We start from the raw sequence: 20,029 nt of genomic DNA on the forward strand, positions 1-20,029 counted from the left end.
GGCAGTGAGGGAGGACCACACTCCGGAAGTAGGGACGTGACGAGCCACATTGGTTGACCGTTTTGCAGGCCATCCTCTTCATCGCTCATCAGGTCCTCATTAACTGCTCTCTAAATGTCTCTCACATCGTCTGCAAGCACTCTTGACCGTGCATCTAGAACACAGTAAACAAAGGCATCAGTCTCAAGTAATATATCTTTATCCCACCAACCTCAGATTGAGAGATAGTAAAGGGGAATTCGAACCTTTGACATTTATCACTTACCTTGATTGTACTTCCCCAAACAGTTTTTCTTATCTTGTGAAGATTATTGGACTATTGTGAAAACAACATTCAACGACTGTTTTCATTCTACTCTTCTAGACTGAAATACAGCACCAGTCCAATGTTTGGACACACCTGCTTATTCAAGGGTTTTTCTTTATTTTGACTATTATCTACATTGTAGAATAATAGTGAAGATATCAAAACTATGAAATAACACCTATGGAATCAGGTAATAACCAAAGAAAAGTGTTAAACAAATCAAAATGTATGTTATATTTGAGATTCTTCAAAGTAGCCACCCTTTGCATTGATGACAGCTTTGCACAGTCTTGATATTCTCTCAACCAGCTTCATGAGGAATGCTTTTCCAACACTCTTGAAGGAGTTCCCACATATGCTGGGCACTTGTTGGCTGATTTATTTTTTTTCCTTCACTCTGCAGTCTAACTCATCCCAAACCATCTCAATTGGGTTGATGTCGGTGATTGTGGAAACCAGGTCATCTGATGCAGCACTCATTACTCTCCTTCTTGGTCAAATAGCCCTTACACAGCCTGGATGTGTGTTGCGTCATTGTCCTGTTGAATAACAAATGACAGCCCCACTAAGCACAACCCAGATGGGATGGCGTATCACTGCAGAATGCTGTAGTAGCCATGCTGGTTAAGTGTGCCTTGAAATCTAAATAAATCACTGACAGTGTCTCCAGCAAATCACCCCCTACACCATCACACCACCTCCTCCATGCTTCAAGGTGGGAACTACACATGCAGAGGTCATCTGTTCACCTACTCTGCATCTCACGAAGACATGGCGGTTGGAAACAAAAATCTCAAATTTTGACTCATCAGACCAAAAAACAGATTTCCACTGGTCTAATGTCCATTGCTTATGTTTCTTCGACCAAGCAAGTCTCCTCTTATTGGTGTCCTTTAGTAGTGGTTTCTTTTAAAGCAATTCGACCATGAAGGCCTGATTCACGCAGTCTCCTCTGAAAAGTTGATGTTGAGATGTCTGTTACTTGAACTCTGAAGCGTTTATTTGGGTTGGAATCTTAGGTGCAGTTAACTCTAATTGTCTTATCCTCTGCAGCAGAGGTAAGCAACACTGAAGCATGCACGAGAACACCAGCTGTTTTGGATGACTGTGTGATAACGCTCCTGGTAGCCGATGTGAGCAAGACCTTTAAACAGGTCAACATTCACAAAGCCGCGGGGCCAGATGGATTACCAGGACGTGTACTCAAAGCATGCGCGGACCAACTGGCAAGTGTCTTCACTGACATTTTCAACCTCTCCCTGACTGAGTCTGTAATACCTACATGTTTCAAGCAGACCACCATAGTCCCTGTGTCCAAGGAAGCGAAGGTAACCTGCCTAAATGATTACCACCCGGTAGCACTCACGTCGGTAGCCATGAAGTGCTATGAAAGGCTGGTCATGGCTCACATCAACAGCATCCTGCCATATACCCTAGACCCACTCCAATTTGCATACTGCCCCAACAGATCCACAGATGGCGCAATCTCAATCGCACTCCACACTGCCCTTTCCCACCTGGACAAAAGGAACGCCTATGTGCGAATGCTGTTCATTGATTACAGCTCAGCGTTCAACATCATAGTGCCCACGAAGCTCATCACTAAGCTAAGGATCCTGTGACTAAACACCTTCTGCAACTGGATCCTGGACTCCCTGACGGGCCGCCCCCAGGGGGTAAGGGTAGGCAACAACACGTCTGCCACGCTGAATCTCAAAGCTGGGGCCCCTCAGGGGTGTGTACTTAGTCCCCTCCTGTACTCTTTCTTCACCCATGACTGAGTGGCCAAACAACTCCAACACCATCATTAGGTTTGCTGACGACACAACAGTGGTAGGCCTGATCACCAACAACGATGAGATGGCCTATATGGACGGGGTCAGAGAACTGGCAGTGTGGTGCCAGGAAAAGAACCTCTCCCTCAATGTGAGCAAGACAAAGGAGCTGATCGTGGACTACAGGAATGGGGGCCGAACAGGCCCCCATTAACATCAACGGGCTGTAGTGGAGCGGGTCGAGAGTTTCAAGTTCCTTGGTGTCCAGATCGTTGGTGATGTGATCATGGTCCAAACTCACCAAGACAGTCGTGAAGAGGGCAGTACATCACTGGGGCCAAGCTTCCTGCAATCCAGCTTCTTGCAATTTTCCGCATTGACTGACCTTCATGCCTGAGTATAAACCCATCCATCAACATACCTTCATACAGTATAAACCCATCCATCAACATGCCTTCATACAGTATAAACCTTTCCATCCCATCAACATACCGGCAGTTCTAAACACAGTAATCTAACATTGTATTTATGAGGAAATTACTATTCTGAGAGCCTGGAATATGTGTTTCTCATAGTCAAACTTTCCATATCCAGAATGAAGGAATGTATATACAGTATCCCTAGTGGCAGGACAGAACTCCATGAATATAAATCTAAGTTTCTATTCCCTGGTTTCTCATCAGATGGTGGTGACATTTTATGATCTCTTAGATCTCCCATCTTTTACACATCTCCATTCTCTACTAGTTTAGATACTGTCTGAATAATGAATGACTACTGTATGTTACTTCTCACCTCACAGAGACTGATAATAAGATGACCACTCTCAAAGAGCTTCTAGGGTACAGGCTGAGGCAACTGGGGCCAGTAGATGTGAATCTGTGTTAGAGATGCTGGGAGTAGTGCTATGGTACCGTCTATATCCCCAAAGCTAACAGGGAAGTGCAACTCCAATTATGGAGTTTCAAGTATCTTTCACAACAACTACAAAATGTTAAACGGGGAAACGGTGCCACTGTCCTTCCCACGGTGGTTAGAAATGCATCAAAACACTAGGATATTGAAGTAAAGACCCTTACCAACTAATATCAACATTTTTATATTTACGTGTGCAAAATGATTTGCCTTCTGTAAGTTTAAGAAAATATTTCCTTGTGTCTTTTCCTTCCGTTACCTAAGGATAATGAAAGTTCACAGAAGTAACAAGTAAAGGTAGACCTACCAATTTAGTTTAGTATTTTTACTGCTAACAATTTTGTTTATGATTTAAGTAATTTAAAACGTGTGACTCTGTTACCACATCGGTAATACAATGACCAAAAAATCTGTAAGAGGATGACTGCAACTGATTTGGCTACAATGGTAATTCATAGTAGTCACAAACCACAGCTGGGTCACCTGCTGGGTCACCTGCTGGGTCACCTGCTGGGTCACCCCCCCACACAGTTAATGTCACCTCTCCTGGCTCTTACCGACCAGCTAACCATGAGCCCCCTTTCTTTCCATTTACTGTAACCAGCATTCTCACCTACTGAGCACTGACCGACACCAGTCATCTCAGCGTTATTCTGACTGTGGAATTGCCATACACAGATAATATTTTCTAAGGAATGTAATTGTAGAAAGAGGAACAAGACAGCGGGGCCGTCTCTCTTTTTCCCTCTAGCTAACCGCTGGCAGAAATAATAAGACCAGTAACACATTTACCCAGCATGAACCAACTGTGCGCACAGTATAGCATGTGGGCGAAAGTGTTTGTTGATTGTGTACAGTGTTGGTATATTAACACTTAATCTTTCAATAAAGAAGTAAACTGAAATCTCTTCTAAATTGCTGCTGTGGGGGGGGGGATCATGTAAGTGAACTGTTAATGCTGTACATCAGATTAGATGGGAAAGGTCAACAGAGGTTTACTGATGCATTTAGTGGAGTCAGACCGTATGGGGAAATCCACAGGAAACTGGCTTGCCCAGACTGCCTGTCGTCTGTCTATACCTGAGTCACTCTCTGCTCCCTTTCAACTCTGCAGTTGATCCATAGCCTTTAAAGTTTATAGTTGAAACTATACAGGAGAGCAAACAGGAAACGTATACATTTATCACTGCGTGCTTTATATTTCCTTCAAATGTATTTTTGTCCTCTGGGGGGGAGAATTTTTTAGATGGGTAAAATACATTTATTTAAATGGTTTACAATACTTTGACAAAATCATACAAAGCTGACCTAAGAACTTGTCAGTCCATTTCTATACATCTGACAGCATGGATATTGTGCACCAACTCCCATCCTCTTTATTAATCGTTCTTCTCTGTTGTCAGGCAGACTCTTTATAGCTTTGACCTGGACAGCTGGAAAAGGGACTGATATCAAAACAGTACGATTGATTTAAGTTGGAGCTGTAACTGAACACTCAGGAAACTGAACACTCTCAGTCAAGGAGCATTAACTTACAAATTGCTTAAACATTGCACAGCTGGAAGGACAATTAGGTGTGTGGGTATGGATGAGTGCATGCTGAGCCAAGTAACCTAAACATGCCATCCAATCACTAGGAGAGTCATGCAATTGCCATCTTAGAAAACCACTACTGTCTTGGCAAGACATTCAACCTTATCCAAGCAAGTAAGAGCATTTACTTCACTGCTCCTCTCCACACTCACTCTGGTGTCAAATCTATTGGTGATTCCCCAGATACTACAGTACCGTAGTAGCATATGGAGGTGGGAAGGGGAAACTTTGCTCCGTCCCAGTACCCAGCACAGATGGACAGACTGGATAATGTAGTCACAAACGCCAAACACCGAGTGTCTGTCTATTGACAGACACTGAAGTGGAATGCAGCCTATGGTTGTGTCCCAAATAGCTCCCTATATAGTACACTCCTTTTGACCAGAGCCCTATGGATCCTGGTTAAATGTAGTGCACCCCATGTTTTAAAGTATAGGGCTGGAACCACTTGACCTTTCCTTCTTAAGTGACCATGGCTCGCCTCTTTTTAATGATTCCATTTCTCCGCTGCCAACACTGTTCCGCTGTGGAATCATAATGTATTAGTAGTCAATATGCAATGAAAGTATTCATACCCCTTGACTTATTCCAAATGTTTTAGACATTTTAACAAATGCATTGAAAATGAAATGCAGAAATATCTCATTGACATACAGTACCAATCAAAAGTGTGGATACACCTACCGTAATTTCCGAACTATTGAGCGCACCTGAATATAAGCCGCACCCACTGAATTTAAAAAAATATATATTATTTTGAACATAAATAAGCCGCACATGTCTATAAGCCGCAGGTGCCTACCGGTACATTGAAACAACAAATGAACTTTACACAGGCTTTAACGAAACACGGCTTGTAACAAAAAATCAAAAATTAGCAGTAAGCTTTAGTTGTCTTTTTGCACTGAGTCAATTCCTCACGCTGCTGTTTCCAACGTCTTATCGACTCATTAAGACCAAGCTCCTGTGCAGCAGCTCTATTTCCTTTTCCAACAGCCAGATCAATTGCCTTCAACTTGAAAGCTGCATCATATGCATTTCTCCGTGTCTTTGCCATGATGAGGGTGACAAAATGACTACCGTAATCAGAATGATGGGAAGTTTGAGAGCGCTCGATTTTAATCTAAACCGTAAACAAAAAAGTTGTTTGACCTTAACCCGTTCGGCAATTTCATTGGTCTAATGAAAGCTTCATGCCGCCAAAAAACTGAGCACGTCCCAGAATGGGTTTTTTTGGAGAAAAAAAATTTGAAAGCGGGAAAAATCCATAGGTTCAAAGTGTGGGAAAAAAGTTGCGGCTTATAGTCCGGAAATTACGGTACTCATTCAAGGGATTTTCTTTTATTTTTACTATTTTCTACGTTGTAGAATAATAGTGAAGACATCAAAACTATGAAATGTATTAAAGTGGCCAGTGATTTGGGTCTGTATGTTGGCAGCAGCCTCTCTCTTAGTCGCTTTGTAAGTCGCTCTGGATAAGAGCGTCTGCTAAATGACTTAAATGTAAATGTAAGTCACTACTTCACAGGAGAGCCGTTTTGAATGTAAAAAATCACAATATAAAAGAAAATATCAATATAATAAAAAAAATATATATCAATCAAAATGCGTTTTTGGCTCCCAAACCTCCCTGGTCTTTGTGGTTGTATCTGTGTTTGAAATTCACTGCTCGACTGAGGGACCTTACACATACAAATGTGTGGGGTATAGAGATGAAGTAGTCAATCAGAAATCATGTTAAACACTATTATTGCACACAGAGTGAGTCCATGCAACTTATTATGTGACTTGTTGAGCACGTTTTTACTCCTGAATCTTTTGTCTTGCCATAACAAAGGGGGTTGAATACTTATTGACTCGACATTTCAGCTTTTCATTTGTACCAATGTTGAAAAACATAATAGGGTATTGTGTGTAGGCCAGTGACCATTTAATCAATTTTAAAATCAGGCTGTAACACAAAATGTGGAAAAAGTCAAGGGGTGTGAATACTTTCTAAAGGCACTGTATAAGGTAAATAGTTAATTTCATGACGAGGACAGCAATCACTTTTGCGAGGTACACTGCATGGTTGAAGCGAGAGAAGAGAACTCAACTTCCAAATGGTTAATTTTTTTTGTTGTTGAGATGGTGGTGAAATCCAAAATTGTTATATATTCATTGTCATAGCTAATTTGTCAACGATAAATATTGATACATTACTATTTCAAACACTTAATCTGCAAAACTGACAAGTTAATTAGTGGGCGATGGTAATTTCAGAACCAAAGTGAGGGGACAAAAACAGTCTTCTTTGACCCCCTAATCTGATAGTGTGGTGGTAGATGCCATGTCTTATTGATGGCTCAGGTGCCTACGTATTACATACACCATAGACATACAGTGACCTCTGTAATTATTGGGACAGCAAAGTATTGTTTTCTTCTTTTGTCTCTATACTCCAAACTTTTGGATTTGAAATCAATGACTATGATGTTAAAGTGCATACTGTCAGCTTTGAGGTTATTTTCATCCATATCAGGTGAACTGTTTTAGAAATTACAGCACTTTTTGTACGTAGTCCCCCCCATGCTATCATGATTACAGATAATTCTGAATGAATTGTGAATAATGATGAGGGAGGAAGTTAGATGCACAATATCATAATTATTCACAATTAATTCAGAATGACACACTACATTATTTACCATTAATTTCTATTGGGAACAAAATAATCTGAAACACAACTGAAACAAACAGCAAATGCATCCAAGAAATGTGTAGTCACAAGCTTGACGTAGCTATTACATGCTATGAATATGGGAGCAAATACTTTTTTTACCACTTTCATACCAGTGGCGGTCGGTACCGTTTTAAGATGAGGGAGGACGGTTTTATTTTTATGAGCATGGCCTTATTTCTATTAATATTCTGTTCACCCAGCTCAATGTAAAATCAATAGGTTTAGGCTACTACATGATACTAAAATGTTCGCTATACCCATCATGAGGTTGCTACAACTTAGCCTGCGAATTAAAGTTTACAACGTAGGTGCACAGGTAGAGACATTTTTAGTAATTAAGGTGATAGTGACTCATTCAATACCAACTTGCACACTCTTGCAAACAAGTTTCTGTTGGACAAATTCAAGTATGTTTATCCCCGTTTTGTTCGGTTTGCTACTGTTTTAAGAAATATTTTTCAACAAAATGAATAGACCCCTGATCACCGCAAACAGTTCACTTTCATGGCAGCCACATACAAACAGCATGATCAGCCACCTTAGTGATAGACTGTTCTCTCTGCTACCGCACAGCAAGCAGTACCGGAGCGCCAAGTCTAGGTCCAAAAGGCTTCTAAACAGCTGCTACCCCCAAGCCATAAGACTCCTGAACATCTAATCAAATGGCTATTTGCATTGTCCCCCCTCCCCTCTTTTACGCTGATGCTACTCTGTTTATTATCTATGAATAGTCACTTTAACTCTACTCTACCTCTAGAGGGGCGGCAGATAGCCTAGTGGTTAGTGTTGGGCCAGTAACTGAAAGGTTGCAGGATCGAATCCCCGAGCTGACAAGGTAAAAATCTGTACCCCCTGTATATAGCCTCGCTAGTGTTTATTTTAATTTCGATTTTTTTACTTAACTTATTTTTCATAACTGCATTGTTGGTTAAGGGCTTGTAAGTAAGCATTTCACTAAGGTCTACACCTGTAGTATTCGGCGCATGTGACAAATTTGATTTAATCGTTTGCTTGTATTATTCCTTCTCACATTTACACGCTGTCCTCCTCCTCTTACTTTTTCCTCTCACCTTTTCCTTTCGCTTGTGGACAATACAACAGCTGTCTGTGACCAGGCGAAAAAAATCTTTCCAAGCCAAACCTTCAAACCGTAACCGCTGCACACAGCCTACATGGTTGTCATCATGTTAACTGACATCAATCAACATAGCTACTAGAACTAATTTGTTAATAAACCTGCTACAATCATGCAGTACAGTGTACAACAAGCAGTTGTTAACCACTAGCTAGGTAAGTGAAAGTGGAAAAAAATACTACAAAATCTCTGCTTCTCCATTTATGAACAAATTAATTTGTTCAACTGTTGTAAGTCGCTCTGGATAAGAGCGTCTGCTAAATGACGTAAATGTAAATGTCTTTCTCATACTTTGAGTCAACTACTCACCACATTTTATACACTGCCGTGCTAGCTTACCTATAGCTTTTGCTTTCAGTACTAGATTCATTTTCTGATCCTTTGATTGACATGTTGACCCAGTCACATACTGCAAAAGGTCTGATTGGTTGGAGGATGTACTCTCAAAGTTGTCATAATTACTGTGTAAGTCCATGGAAGGGGGTGAGAACCACGAGCCTCCTAGGTTTTGTATTGAAGTCCATGTACCCAGTGGAGGACGGAAAATAGCTGACCTCTGGTTACACCATGGTGCTACCCCAGAGAGTGCTTTTGAGGCTACTGTAGACCTTCATTGCAACCATGCGTTTCTAATCATTTTATTTGATGACGTGAGTATATTTAGTATAGTTTTATCTAAAAATTACATTTTATATTTCACAATTTTTCTGATATTCACTGAGGAGGATGGTCCTCCCCTTCTCTTTCAATGTTTAATACACGTGAATATGTCCCAATACTTTTGGTCCCTTAAAATGGGCGGACTATGTACAAAAAGTGATATTTCTAAACAGTTCACCCGATATGGATGTACCCTCAAATTAAAGCTCAGTCTGCACTTTAATCACTGTCCCAATAATTACAGAGTGCACTGGACAGCATTTACACACAGAAACAGAAGTCAGCTGGGAGAGGCCCAGCTCATGAGATCCATCAGCAGCAGATTTTAATTTCAAATGGAAAATCAATGTGCAACATTTTAACGTATCAAATTGAACCGAATTGCATCGATTCGTTCTCTAATCAAATTGAACCGCACCAAATTGTATCTTTATGCATATTGAATCGTCTTGAATGGGAATGATGCACATCCCTAAATAATAGTGATGGCTCGTCTCTCTGGTTAGATTCTGAAGCATTGAGTAGTATTCTGAAACCCACTTCACTGCTCCTCTGGTGTGTGACTGATGCATTGTTGGTAGTCATTAGCTCAGCGGCACAGCGGGGAGGTGCTGTGGGTTTGAGCTGGCAGACCGGCAGACCCCGGGCTCTGGGCCCCATGCTGTGTCCTTTCACTCCCCTGTCACCAGGAGGCAGGAGCAGCTATGTGTGGCCAGGCCAACACTGGCCTCAGTGGACCGTGCTGCTGGTTGCCTACTGGGCTGAGATGTTAGCGACTTGTCTGGCCTGAACCTGACAGCTGCTGTAGTCAGGGCCGCCTGCCTGGGTTAACCCTAACCCTGCCTGGGGCTTACCTCTTCACCAGCAGTTAAGGGTTGGTACACCCAGGGCTCACACTGTACTGTAATTAGTCTAGATGAGCAGACAAACTCCATATTGCACAATGAGGCCGACGTGCTGAGACAATACCCACGTGGTGCCTCCTATACAGGCTGAATCTCCTGTGTGAGGCCTCCTGCCTCCGACACACACCAACGTCTCTAGCCTCATATATGGGCTAACGGACTCACTTGTCTGAGCGCCTTTAGCTCAGGCACCAGCCAGTCTCCTTTTGAGGTGAAGTGAAGGGAATGATGGGGTTTATAAATATTCCATTGGCATGTTATGGGTTCAGAGGTTAAACAGGGACTGACTCATCCATGTAGTTGTTGGTGCTACAGTGAAAAGTACACCCATGATCATCATCAAACTGGAAGGCTTCTTTCTCACAGGGAATTTCCTAAATGTCACAGAATGAAAAGAGCACTCTTATCACTTCAGCATCAGTCTAGGAGCTTTGGTGGTGAAGGTTGGAGCTAATGCTTAATTCTTTCTCCACTCTGGCAATAATATGATGTTTGACTGGATAGACAGCCTTGTTTTTAATTTGCTTTTGCCATGGGATGATGGCAGACCTGAGTTCAAATACTATTTGAAATCATTTTCAATGATTGAGCTTGCCTGGCATAGTGGAACCAATTGAATAGAATAGTCGCAAAACAGCAGGGGTCTCACAACTGTATTTCTGCGTGTGCCATTTCTGAAGTCATACATACGCATGTTTCCCGTTTATAAATCAGACCTTTCATAAAACTGCGGGCGTAAACAAATATTAAAACTCAGCCTGGAAAACGCCTTTAATGGTGACGGCACCATTTTATTTTATGTATAATTTGGAACTATTTGCATTATGCCGTGGCATACAGAAGACAAATTGTTCAATATTTAGATTATTGGGTTTCTATGTCCGGCCTTGGAATAGGCTCTGAGATTAAATGGGCAATGATGTCACGCTCCTATCACACAGTAATACTGTAGCCCACCCATAATGTCAAATATTTTACGTAGACCAGTAGCTTATGTGAATTTTGTTGAATTTCTGAAGGAGAAAACAATGGCACATTTTGTTGTGGACCTGTCAGCAGGACATTTCATTTCGACAAGGTTTTGCATCGACTTTTCCCCCAACCTAAATAAGATGCACTGCCTGCAAATGCGGAAGCATTGTCTAAGGTCAGGCTACTCAAAAATATGCAATTACAGTAGCATACACTGGCCTACATCAATGTAAAATGTTAACTGTTCAACAGTTAAATTCGACTGGATAATATAAACCGTGCTGCCTATTGGATTGCAAAACTTGAAATATAAGTACGCAGCCTATCAATTTAATAGGTCCAATTAAATGAGCGATGCGCATGGTAATTTTTGTGTTTCTTCAGGAGCATGAACCCATCACCACAAAAAGTGAGGGATTTATTCTGCAAGAGTTATGACAATAACATAAATAGGGAAAAGACAACGGCAATCTGTAGCATGCAGGTATGAATTGAGCCACATCTAAAACGTTATACCTTTTCTATATCCATATAGAAACACTAGCTACGACCTGCCTTATTTAGCTAGCTCAATGTGAAATTCTGAAAAACCCAAAAGTCAGCTAGCAACAACAAAAAACTATCCACTCAGAAAACAACCCCAAACAGATTAACACTTGTCAATATTATCATCAATATTACAGGTTAAAAGAGTCTCAGAAACAGCTGTACAGGTTATGTACATCATACATTTGTTTCCCTATTTTAGATTTTTTTAAAAAATGCATAGATTTTTGCTCTACTCACAAATGGAAAATTTGTAATAGGAGGAAATAATGTTTTCCTCCTATTTTATTTTTAAGAATAAGCTTTATCATATCCCCCATTTGCACAAAATACTTACTTGCCCACTTTTAATGCAATATTTCAACCATTGGCGGAGATATGCATACGCAAAACTAAAGTTTGCAGGGAGGTGAGCACATTCTCCAGTTAAGTTAAATTTACAGTGCATTTGGAAAGTATTCAGACCCCTTGACTTTTTCCACATTTTGTTACTTTACAGCCTTAATCTAAAATGGATATAATTTTGTTTTTTCTCATCAATCTACACACAATACCCCATAATGACAAAGCAAAAACACATTTTATAAAAAATATAAAACTGCTATCACATTTACATAAGTATTCAGACCCTTGACTCAGTACTTTGTTGAAGCACCTTTGGCAGCTATTACAGTCTTGTCTCCTTGGGTATGACTTAACAAGCTTGACACACCTGTATTTAGGGAGTTTCTCCCATTCGGTTCTGGCTTGGCCCCTCAGAGAATTGTCCTGAAGCCACTGCGTTGTCTTAGTTGTTGTCCTGTTGGAAGGTGAACCTTCGCCCCAGTCTGAGGTCCTGAGCACTCTAGAGCAAGTTTTCATCAAGGATCTCTGTACTTTTCTCCGTTCATCTTTCCCTCGATCCTGACTAGTCACCCAGTCACTGCTGCTGAAAACATCCCCACAGCATGACGCTGCCACCCATGTTTTACCATAAGGATGGTTCCTCCAGACGTGACCCTTGGCATTGAGAATTCAGTCTTGGTTTCATCAGACCCGAGAATCTTGTTTCTCATGGACAGAGTCCTTTTGGGTGCCTTTTGGCAAACTCCAAGTGAGATGTCATGTGCCTTTTTACTGAGAAGTGGCTTCCATCTGGCCACTCTACCATAAAGGCCTGATTGGTAGAGTGCTGCAGAGATGGTTGTCCTTCTGGAAGGTTCTCCCATCTCCACAGAGGAGCTCTCACCTCCCTGACCAAGGCCCTTCTCCCCTGATTGCTCAGTTTGGCCGGGCGGCCAGCTCTAGGAAGAGTCTTGGTGGTTCCAAACTTATTTCATTTTTGAATAATGAAGGCCACTGTGTTCTTGGGGAACTTCAATGCTGCAGAAATTTTTTGGTACCCTTCCCAAGATCTGTGCCTCGACACAATCTTGTCTCGGAGCTCTACGGACAATTCCTTCGACCTCATGGCTTGGTTTTTGCTCTGACATGCTCTGTCAACTGTGAGACCTCTGTCAGGTGTGTGCCTTTCCAAATCGTGTCCAATCAATTGAATTTACCACAGGTGGTGCATCTCAAGGATGATCAATGTAAACAGGATGCACCTGAGCTCAATTTCAAGTCTCATAGCGAAGGGTCTGAATACTTATGTAAATAAGGTATTTCTGTTTTCGCCTTTTCATTATGGGGTATTGTGTGTAGATTGATGCAATGTTTTATTTAATACATTTTAGAATAAGGCTGTAACATAACAATGTGGGAAAACTGTAAGGGGTCTGAATACTTATAAATGCCAACTTTTGCGTGTGAACTGCCACACGCACATTTTGGGGTATATTGTGTACATACGCACGGTTTATAAATGAGGCCCCTGAGAACAATGTAGCATATTTTTGTGTTTGTCAGGAGTTCTTTCTACCGTGTGTGACATTGTTAAACATCCATATCGAAATTCTTAATGCGCTTTAAAAGCAGTCAGAGAGCAGAGATTCCTTGAACAGCCGATGTTTACTGGAGCGTTGTTTGTCATCATGCCCAATGGTTCCCATGTAAGAGTGACTCGTGCGATCTCTTTCTCGCGTGCTCACCTTTTCTCTCTCGCCCCCCCCCCCCCCGCCTTCTCGCTCTCATCTTTATTTCCATCTCCGTCTGTCTTTATTTCCATCTCTGTCTCTTTCTTGCTCTCGCTCTTTCCATCTCGCTCTCTCGGCAGGCTGTGTCACCCCCTGGCTGCTCCACATACACCATGTTAATATGCATGGCACAGATGGGAATATAATGTAAATTAGAATACTGTATAATGTATTGGTGTCCCTGGTCTCAGAGTATGTTAGTGGTGTTAGGTGAGAGACAGGTCTGTAAAATCCTGTGAAATGTTTTTGACATTTGTGCCTGAAGTATTTATCAGGACACAATTAATTGAAAAATAGTTTTATGAAATGTTGGCCTTTGCATTATAACAGAGAACATTCTTCTTTCAACAACAACATCATCAGTCTACCGTGAATAAGGGAGAGCCCTGAAGAGGATAGCAGATGCGTTGACATTTTAGTTTTTTAAAGTTCCTGTCTCACTAGATTCAAAAACATTGATTCAAAGGATATGGGGGGAATTTACAGGGTAGACAATTAATTGATTCAAACATGAGAGTTTGAGAGATTTCTACACTGGTTTTGTTACGGTACAAATGTTCAAGCATTCTAGACAGTTTTAGGATATACTTGTTTCAAAACTCTGCAAAGAGGATGACTTTCTTCATGAGACGATCAATCATTTATAGCCACTATGCTACATCAGTTGGGCTACAGGTGATAATGCTTCCTTCTAATAGTATACCTGAAAGTATGGATCATGCATAGGCTAATATGTTAAAATCAGTGCCTTCAAAAGTATTCATACCCCTCAACTTATTACACAATTTGTTACAACCTGAATACAAAATTGATAAAATGTTATCTTTTTTTCTTACCCATCTACACACAATACCCCCATAATGACAAAGTGAAAGCATGTTTTTAGAATATTTTACAAATGTATAGCTTTGCACACCTGGATTCTACTATCTTTCACATTCTTTTAATATTTCTTCAAGCTCTGTCAAGTTGGTTGTTGATCACTGCTAGACAGCCATTTTCATGTCTCGCCATAGATTTTCAAGCCAATTTATTTCAAAACTGTAGCTAGGCCACTCAGGAACATTAAATGTCATCTTGGTAACATTGTCCTGCTGGAAGATGAATTTGTCTCTGTCTGTTGGAAAGCAGACTGAACCAGGTTTTTGTCATAAGATTTTGCCTGTGTAAACTATCACAGCCATTAAAATAAGAATTTCTTCTTATCTGACTTGCCTAGTTAAATAAATTGTTTTAGTTAAATCAAATCAAATGTATTTATATAGCCCTTCTTACATCAGCTGATATCTCAAAGTGCTGTACAGAAACCCAGCCTAAAACCCCAAACAGCAAGCAATGCAGGTGTAGAAGCACGGTGGCTAGGAAAAACTCCCTAGAAAGGCCGAAACCTAGAGAGGAACCAGGCTATGAGAGGTGGCCAGTCCTCTTCTGGCTGTGCCGGGTGGAGATTATAACAGCACATGGCCAAGATGTTCAAATGTTCAGAAATGACCAGCATGGTCAAATAATAATAATCATAGTAGTTGTCGAGGGTGCAACAAGTCAGCAACTCGAGTAAGTGTCAGTTGGCTTTTTCATAGCCGATCTTTGAGAGTATCTCTATCGCTCCTGCTGTCTCTAGAGAGTTGAAAACAGCAGGTCTGGGACAGGTAGCACGTCCGGTGAACAGGTCAGGGTTCCAGCAGGTCTGGGACAGGTAGAACGTCCAGTGAACAGGTCAGGGTTCCAGCAGGTCTGGGACAGCAGGTCTGGGACAGGTAGCACGTCCGGTGAACAGGCCAGGGTTCCATAGCCGCAGGCAGAACAGTTGAAACTGGAGCAGCAGCACGGCCAGGTGGACTGGGGACAGCAAGGAGTCATCATGCCAAGTAGTCCTGAGGCATGGTCCTAGGGCTCAGGTCCTCCGAGAGAGAGAAAGAAAGAGAGAATTAGAGAGAGCATATTTAAATTCACACAGGACACCGGATAAGACGAGAAATACTCCAGATGTAACAGACTGACCCTAGCCCCCCGACACACAAACTACTGCAGCATAAATACTGGAGGCTGAGACAGGAGGGGTCAGGAGACACTGTGGCCCCATCCGATGAAACCCCCGGACAGGGCCAAACAGGCAGGATATAAACCCACCCACTTTGCCAAAGCACAGCCCCCACACCACTGGAGGGATATCTCCAACCACCAACCTACCATCCTGAGACAAGGCCGAGTATAGCCTACAAAGATCTCCGCCACGGCACAACCCAAGGGGGGGCGCCAACCCAGACAGGAAGACCACGTCAGTGACTCAACCCACTCAAGTGACGCACCCCTCCCAGGGACGGCATGGAAGAACACCAGTAAGCCAGTGACTCAGCCCCTGTAATAGGGTTAGAGGCAGAGAATCCCAGTGGAGAGAGGGGAACCGGCCAGGCAGAGACGGCAAGGGTGGTTTGTTGCTCCAGCCTTTCCGTTCACCTTCACACCCCTGGGCCAGACTACACTTAATCATAGGACCTACTGAAGAGATGAGTCTTCAGTGTGAAGACCCTCCCACTCTGTCTGCCGTATTTTCTCTCTTTGCTCTTGTTCCTTATTAGGATGCCGGTGGGCGGAGTTGGGAGGGTCGTCAGCTACATGGGAAACACCTGGGCCCGGGTGTGTCCCAGGATAAAGGCACCTCTTCCACATTCATTGGGGAGACTCTCTCCATGCTGACACCTTGTTGTTTTTGGCTGTGGTAGTTGTGGTTTTTGGTTGTTTTGCTTTGGCACCCTTCAACACTCTGCGTTATTACATTCAGGTATGCAAAACACTCACTTATACTACTAATTACACACACCATTGTTAATTACTTAGTTACTTTATTAAATAAAGTAACTATTTTGATACTCCTTGTCTCCACGTTGTCTCCCTTTTGTTGCGAACTCTGAGCCGGTTGGTAACATCAGTAAAGACTTAAAGGTTGAGACTGAGTCTGCGTCTCTCACATGGGTAGGCAGACCATTCCATAAAAATGGAGCTCTATAGGAGAAAGCCCTGCCTCCAGCTGTTTGCTTAGAAATTCTAGGGACAATTAGGAGGCCCGCGTCTTGTGACCGTAGGGTACGTGTAGGTATGTACGGCAGGACCAAATCGGAAAGATGGGTAGGAGCAAGCCCATGTAATGCTTTGTAGGTTAGCAGTAAAACCTTGAAATCAGCCCTTGCCTTAACAGGAAGCCAGTGTAGGGAGGCTAGCACTGGAGTAATATGATCAAATTTTTTGGTTCTAGTCAGGATTCTAGCAGCCGTATTTAGCACTAACTGAAGTTTATTTAGTGCTTTATCCGGGTAGCCGGAAAGTAGAGCATTGCAGTAGTCCAACCTAGAAGTAACAAAAGCATGGATTAATTTTTCTGCATCATTTTTGGACAGAAAGTTTCTGATTTTTGCTATGTTACGTAGATGGAAAAAAGCTGTCCTTGAAACAGTCTTGATATGTTCTTCAAAAGAGAGATCAGGGTCCAGAGTAACGCCGAGGTCCTTCACAGTTTTATTTGAGATGACTGTACAACCATCCAGATTAATTGTCAGATTCAACAGAAGATCTCTTTGTTTCTTGGGACCTAGAACAAGCATCTCTGTTTTGTCCGAGTTTAAAAGTAGAAAGTTTGCAGCCATCCACTTCCTTATGTCTGAAACACAGGCTTCTAGCGAGGGCAATTTTGGGGCTTCACCATGTTTCATTGAAATGTACAGCTGTGTGTCATCCGCATAGCAGTGAAATTTAACATTATGTTTTCGAATGACATCCCCAAGAGGTAAAATTATATTTAACATTATGTTTTCGAATGACATCCCCAAGAGGTAAAATTATATAGTGAAAACAATAGTGGTCCTAAAACGGAACCTTGAGGAACACTGAAATTTACAGTTGATTTGTCAGAGGACAAACCATTCACAGAGGCGAACTGATATCTTTCCGACAGATAAGATCTAAACCAGGCCAGAACTTGTCCATGTAGACCAATTTGGGTTTCCAATCTCTCCAAAAGAATGTGATGATCGATGATATCAAAAGCAGCACTAAGATCTAGGAGCACGAGGACAGATCTAGGAGTCACCATTGGACTCGTGAGGAAATCCCTGAGCGGTTTACTTCCTCTCCGACAACAGAGTTAGGAAGGACGCCTGTACCTTTGTAGTGACTTGTTGTATTGATACACCATCCAAAGTGTAATTGATAACTTCAACATACTCAGGGATATTCAATGTCTGCTTTTTACATTTTTACCCATCTACCAATAGGTGCCCTTCTTTGTGAGGCATTGGAAAACCTCCCTGGTCTTTGTGGTTGAATCTGTGTTTGAAATTCACTGTTTGAATGAGGGATCTTGCAGATATTTGTCGTTCAAAAATTATGTTAAGCATTTACTGCACACAGTGAGTCCATGCAAATTAGTATGTGACTTGTTAAGCACATTTTTCCTCCTGAACTTATTTAGGCTTGCCATAACAAAGGGGATGAATACTTATTGACTTAAGACATTTCAGCATTTCATTTTTTTAAATTAATTTGTAAAAAATTATATAAACTTAATTCCACTTTTACATTATAGGGTCTTGTGTGTAGGCCAGTGACACACCATCTAAATTTAATCCATTTAGGGGTGGATGGTGGATTGTGATGTCAGGTTTAGTACGCCGTGGAGTGTGTGTGTGTGTGTGTGTGTGTGTGTGTGTGTGTGTGTGGTAGATCATGGTGATGCTGGGAATGAACACAATCCAAACTTGTGCTCTACTACTCGTGCTATACTGTACAAGCAACCAGCTCTTGCTGTTTCAAACATACAGAGTACCATAGAAGAGCCTGTACATCTCTTGTGGCTCTTTTTCCTGAAGTGGCATTCAGTAGGCTGTTTCTAGGTGAAGTAATCTCTATTGTGGTGTTTTTGTGTTTCAGTATGTGTGGGTTAGGTGCTCATCATACATCACTGAATTAATCGGAGTGGAAAAAAGTCCAAATAACACAGCTGTGTCCACTTTCCTCAAAAGGAGTCTCCAGTTTTGTGATCATTGTGCCCGAACCTGATTCTGCTCTCCTGTATCTAACCTCATTTGTATCTTCCTTAGGACTCTGTCATCAAGCCTGCCTTGCCAGTGAGTGTCAATTTGGTTCCCATTCTAGAGTTGGTCAATTTAGATGTATGGGAGTTAACTCCATCTGCTGCTTTGATGGCTTTCGGTCAGTGAGTGAGAGATGCCTTCCCACATGTTGTGTGATACATGTCCTCTATGGGAGCAGTGGAGCGCAGCGGTGTCCTTGTCTGGCTCATTCACATGTTGCATGTGCACTCTCCCCAGAATGTATACTGTAAAGCTCTACTAATCATACACCGGTTAACAAAAACTACATTTTTCTAGTGATTCCTTTGCTTTGGCCTCAGTAGTTTGTCTATTGAACGTGTTACAGGATTTGGTTTTTCCATTTAAATTTCGAGGTTGGATGTGAGCACGTGGGGTGCACCAACGCGTCACCTCGTTAGTATGTGTTACACCTGTGCTGGTTGGTCATCTCGTTAGTGGGAAGGTGTTTCACCTGTGCTGGCCCTGGTGCTATTTAAGAGTGGCCGGCTCCAGTTCTCTTGAGATGTGGAGGGTTAACACCTTTTTAGTTGACGCTCTCTATGTTTGTCTAGAAATCTGACAGTGTTAACCTCAATAACATGTGCCCCATTCCCTGCAGAATGGGGCACCACTAATAAATCCTTCAATTCCTCCTTTTATTCTGGTCTGGGAAATTCCACAGTAGAGTGATGCGAAGACAGATTTTTCACTTTAAAATGTATTCCATAATTCGGTTACCAAGCTTTGCATCTGCACTGTTCAAGTAAATGTGTTTTTGTAAAATATTCAGTGGAAATTCTTGACCGTAGTCCTTGTGCATGGTTTGTTTTAACGTTGCAATCATTGGTTTTTGTTTGACATTTTAAAGTGAAAAATCTGAGTCTCAGCATCACTTTAGTGGAATTGCCAGTCTCCTTTAAAGCTACAGTCTGTGATTTTGTTTTTAGAGAAACTGTATCCTTGTCACTTTTTTTGCTGTAAAGCTGAGTGATATTGCACCTTTACGGCTAGAGCCCAGGGATTTCTCCTGTCTGCTCCTCTCCTGCATGTTCCTTGACAGGATGGGGCACATCAAATAAATCTGCAGTTTCTTTTAATCTGGTGTGCTTTCATAAAACTGGGGGGATTTGTACCTGACCCTCTAAATGTATCACTGAATGAAGTAGGCCTAATCAGAAATTGTAAATCATGAAATGTGTAATAACCTCAAATTTTTTTAAAGAATTGTCCTGTCTCTGACTTGCATATACCTGGGCCTCTATTTCTCTCTCTGTGGTCCTGTTTGGTTCAGTTGGTAA

The 20,029-nt window shown here is 41.9% G+C and overlaps 1 protein-coding gene across 3 annotated transcripts in view; it reads left to right on the forward strand.

Moving 5' to 3' along the window:
- LOC115172243 (SAM and SH3 domain-containing protein 1) overlaps positions 1-20,029 on the forward strand; it is an 84,192-nt gene that overhangs the window by 15,333 nt on the left and 48,830 nt on the right. For 2 of the 3 annotated variants that reach the window (XM_029729480.1, XM_029729481.1), the window contains exon 2: positions 18,738-18,764. The exons of the other annotated variant lie outside the window; for it this stretch is intronic. In XM_029729480.1, the coding sequence (XP_029585340.1) occupies positions 18,738-18,764 (27 nt within the window). The remainder of the gene's footprint in view (positions 1-18,737; positions 18,765-20,029) is intronic. 3 annotated transcript variants of the gene reach the window in all.

This window comes from Salmo trutta, chromosome 33 (assembly GCF_901001165.1).
Source record: "Salmo trutta chromosome 33, fSalTru1.1, whole genome shotgun sequence".
NCBI lineage: Eukaryota > Metazoa > Chordata > Actinopteri > Salmoniformes > Salmonidae > Salmo > Salmo trutta.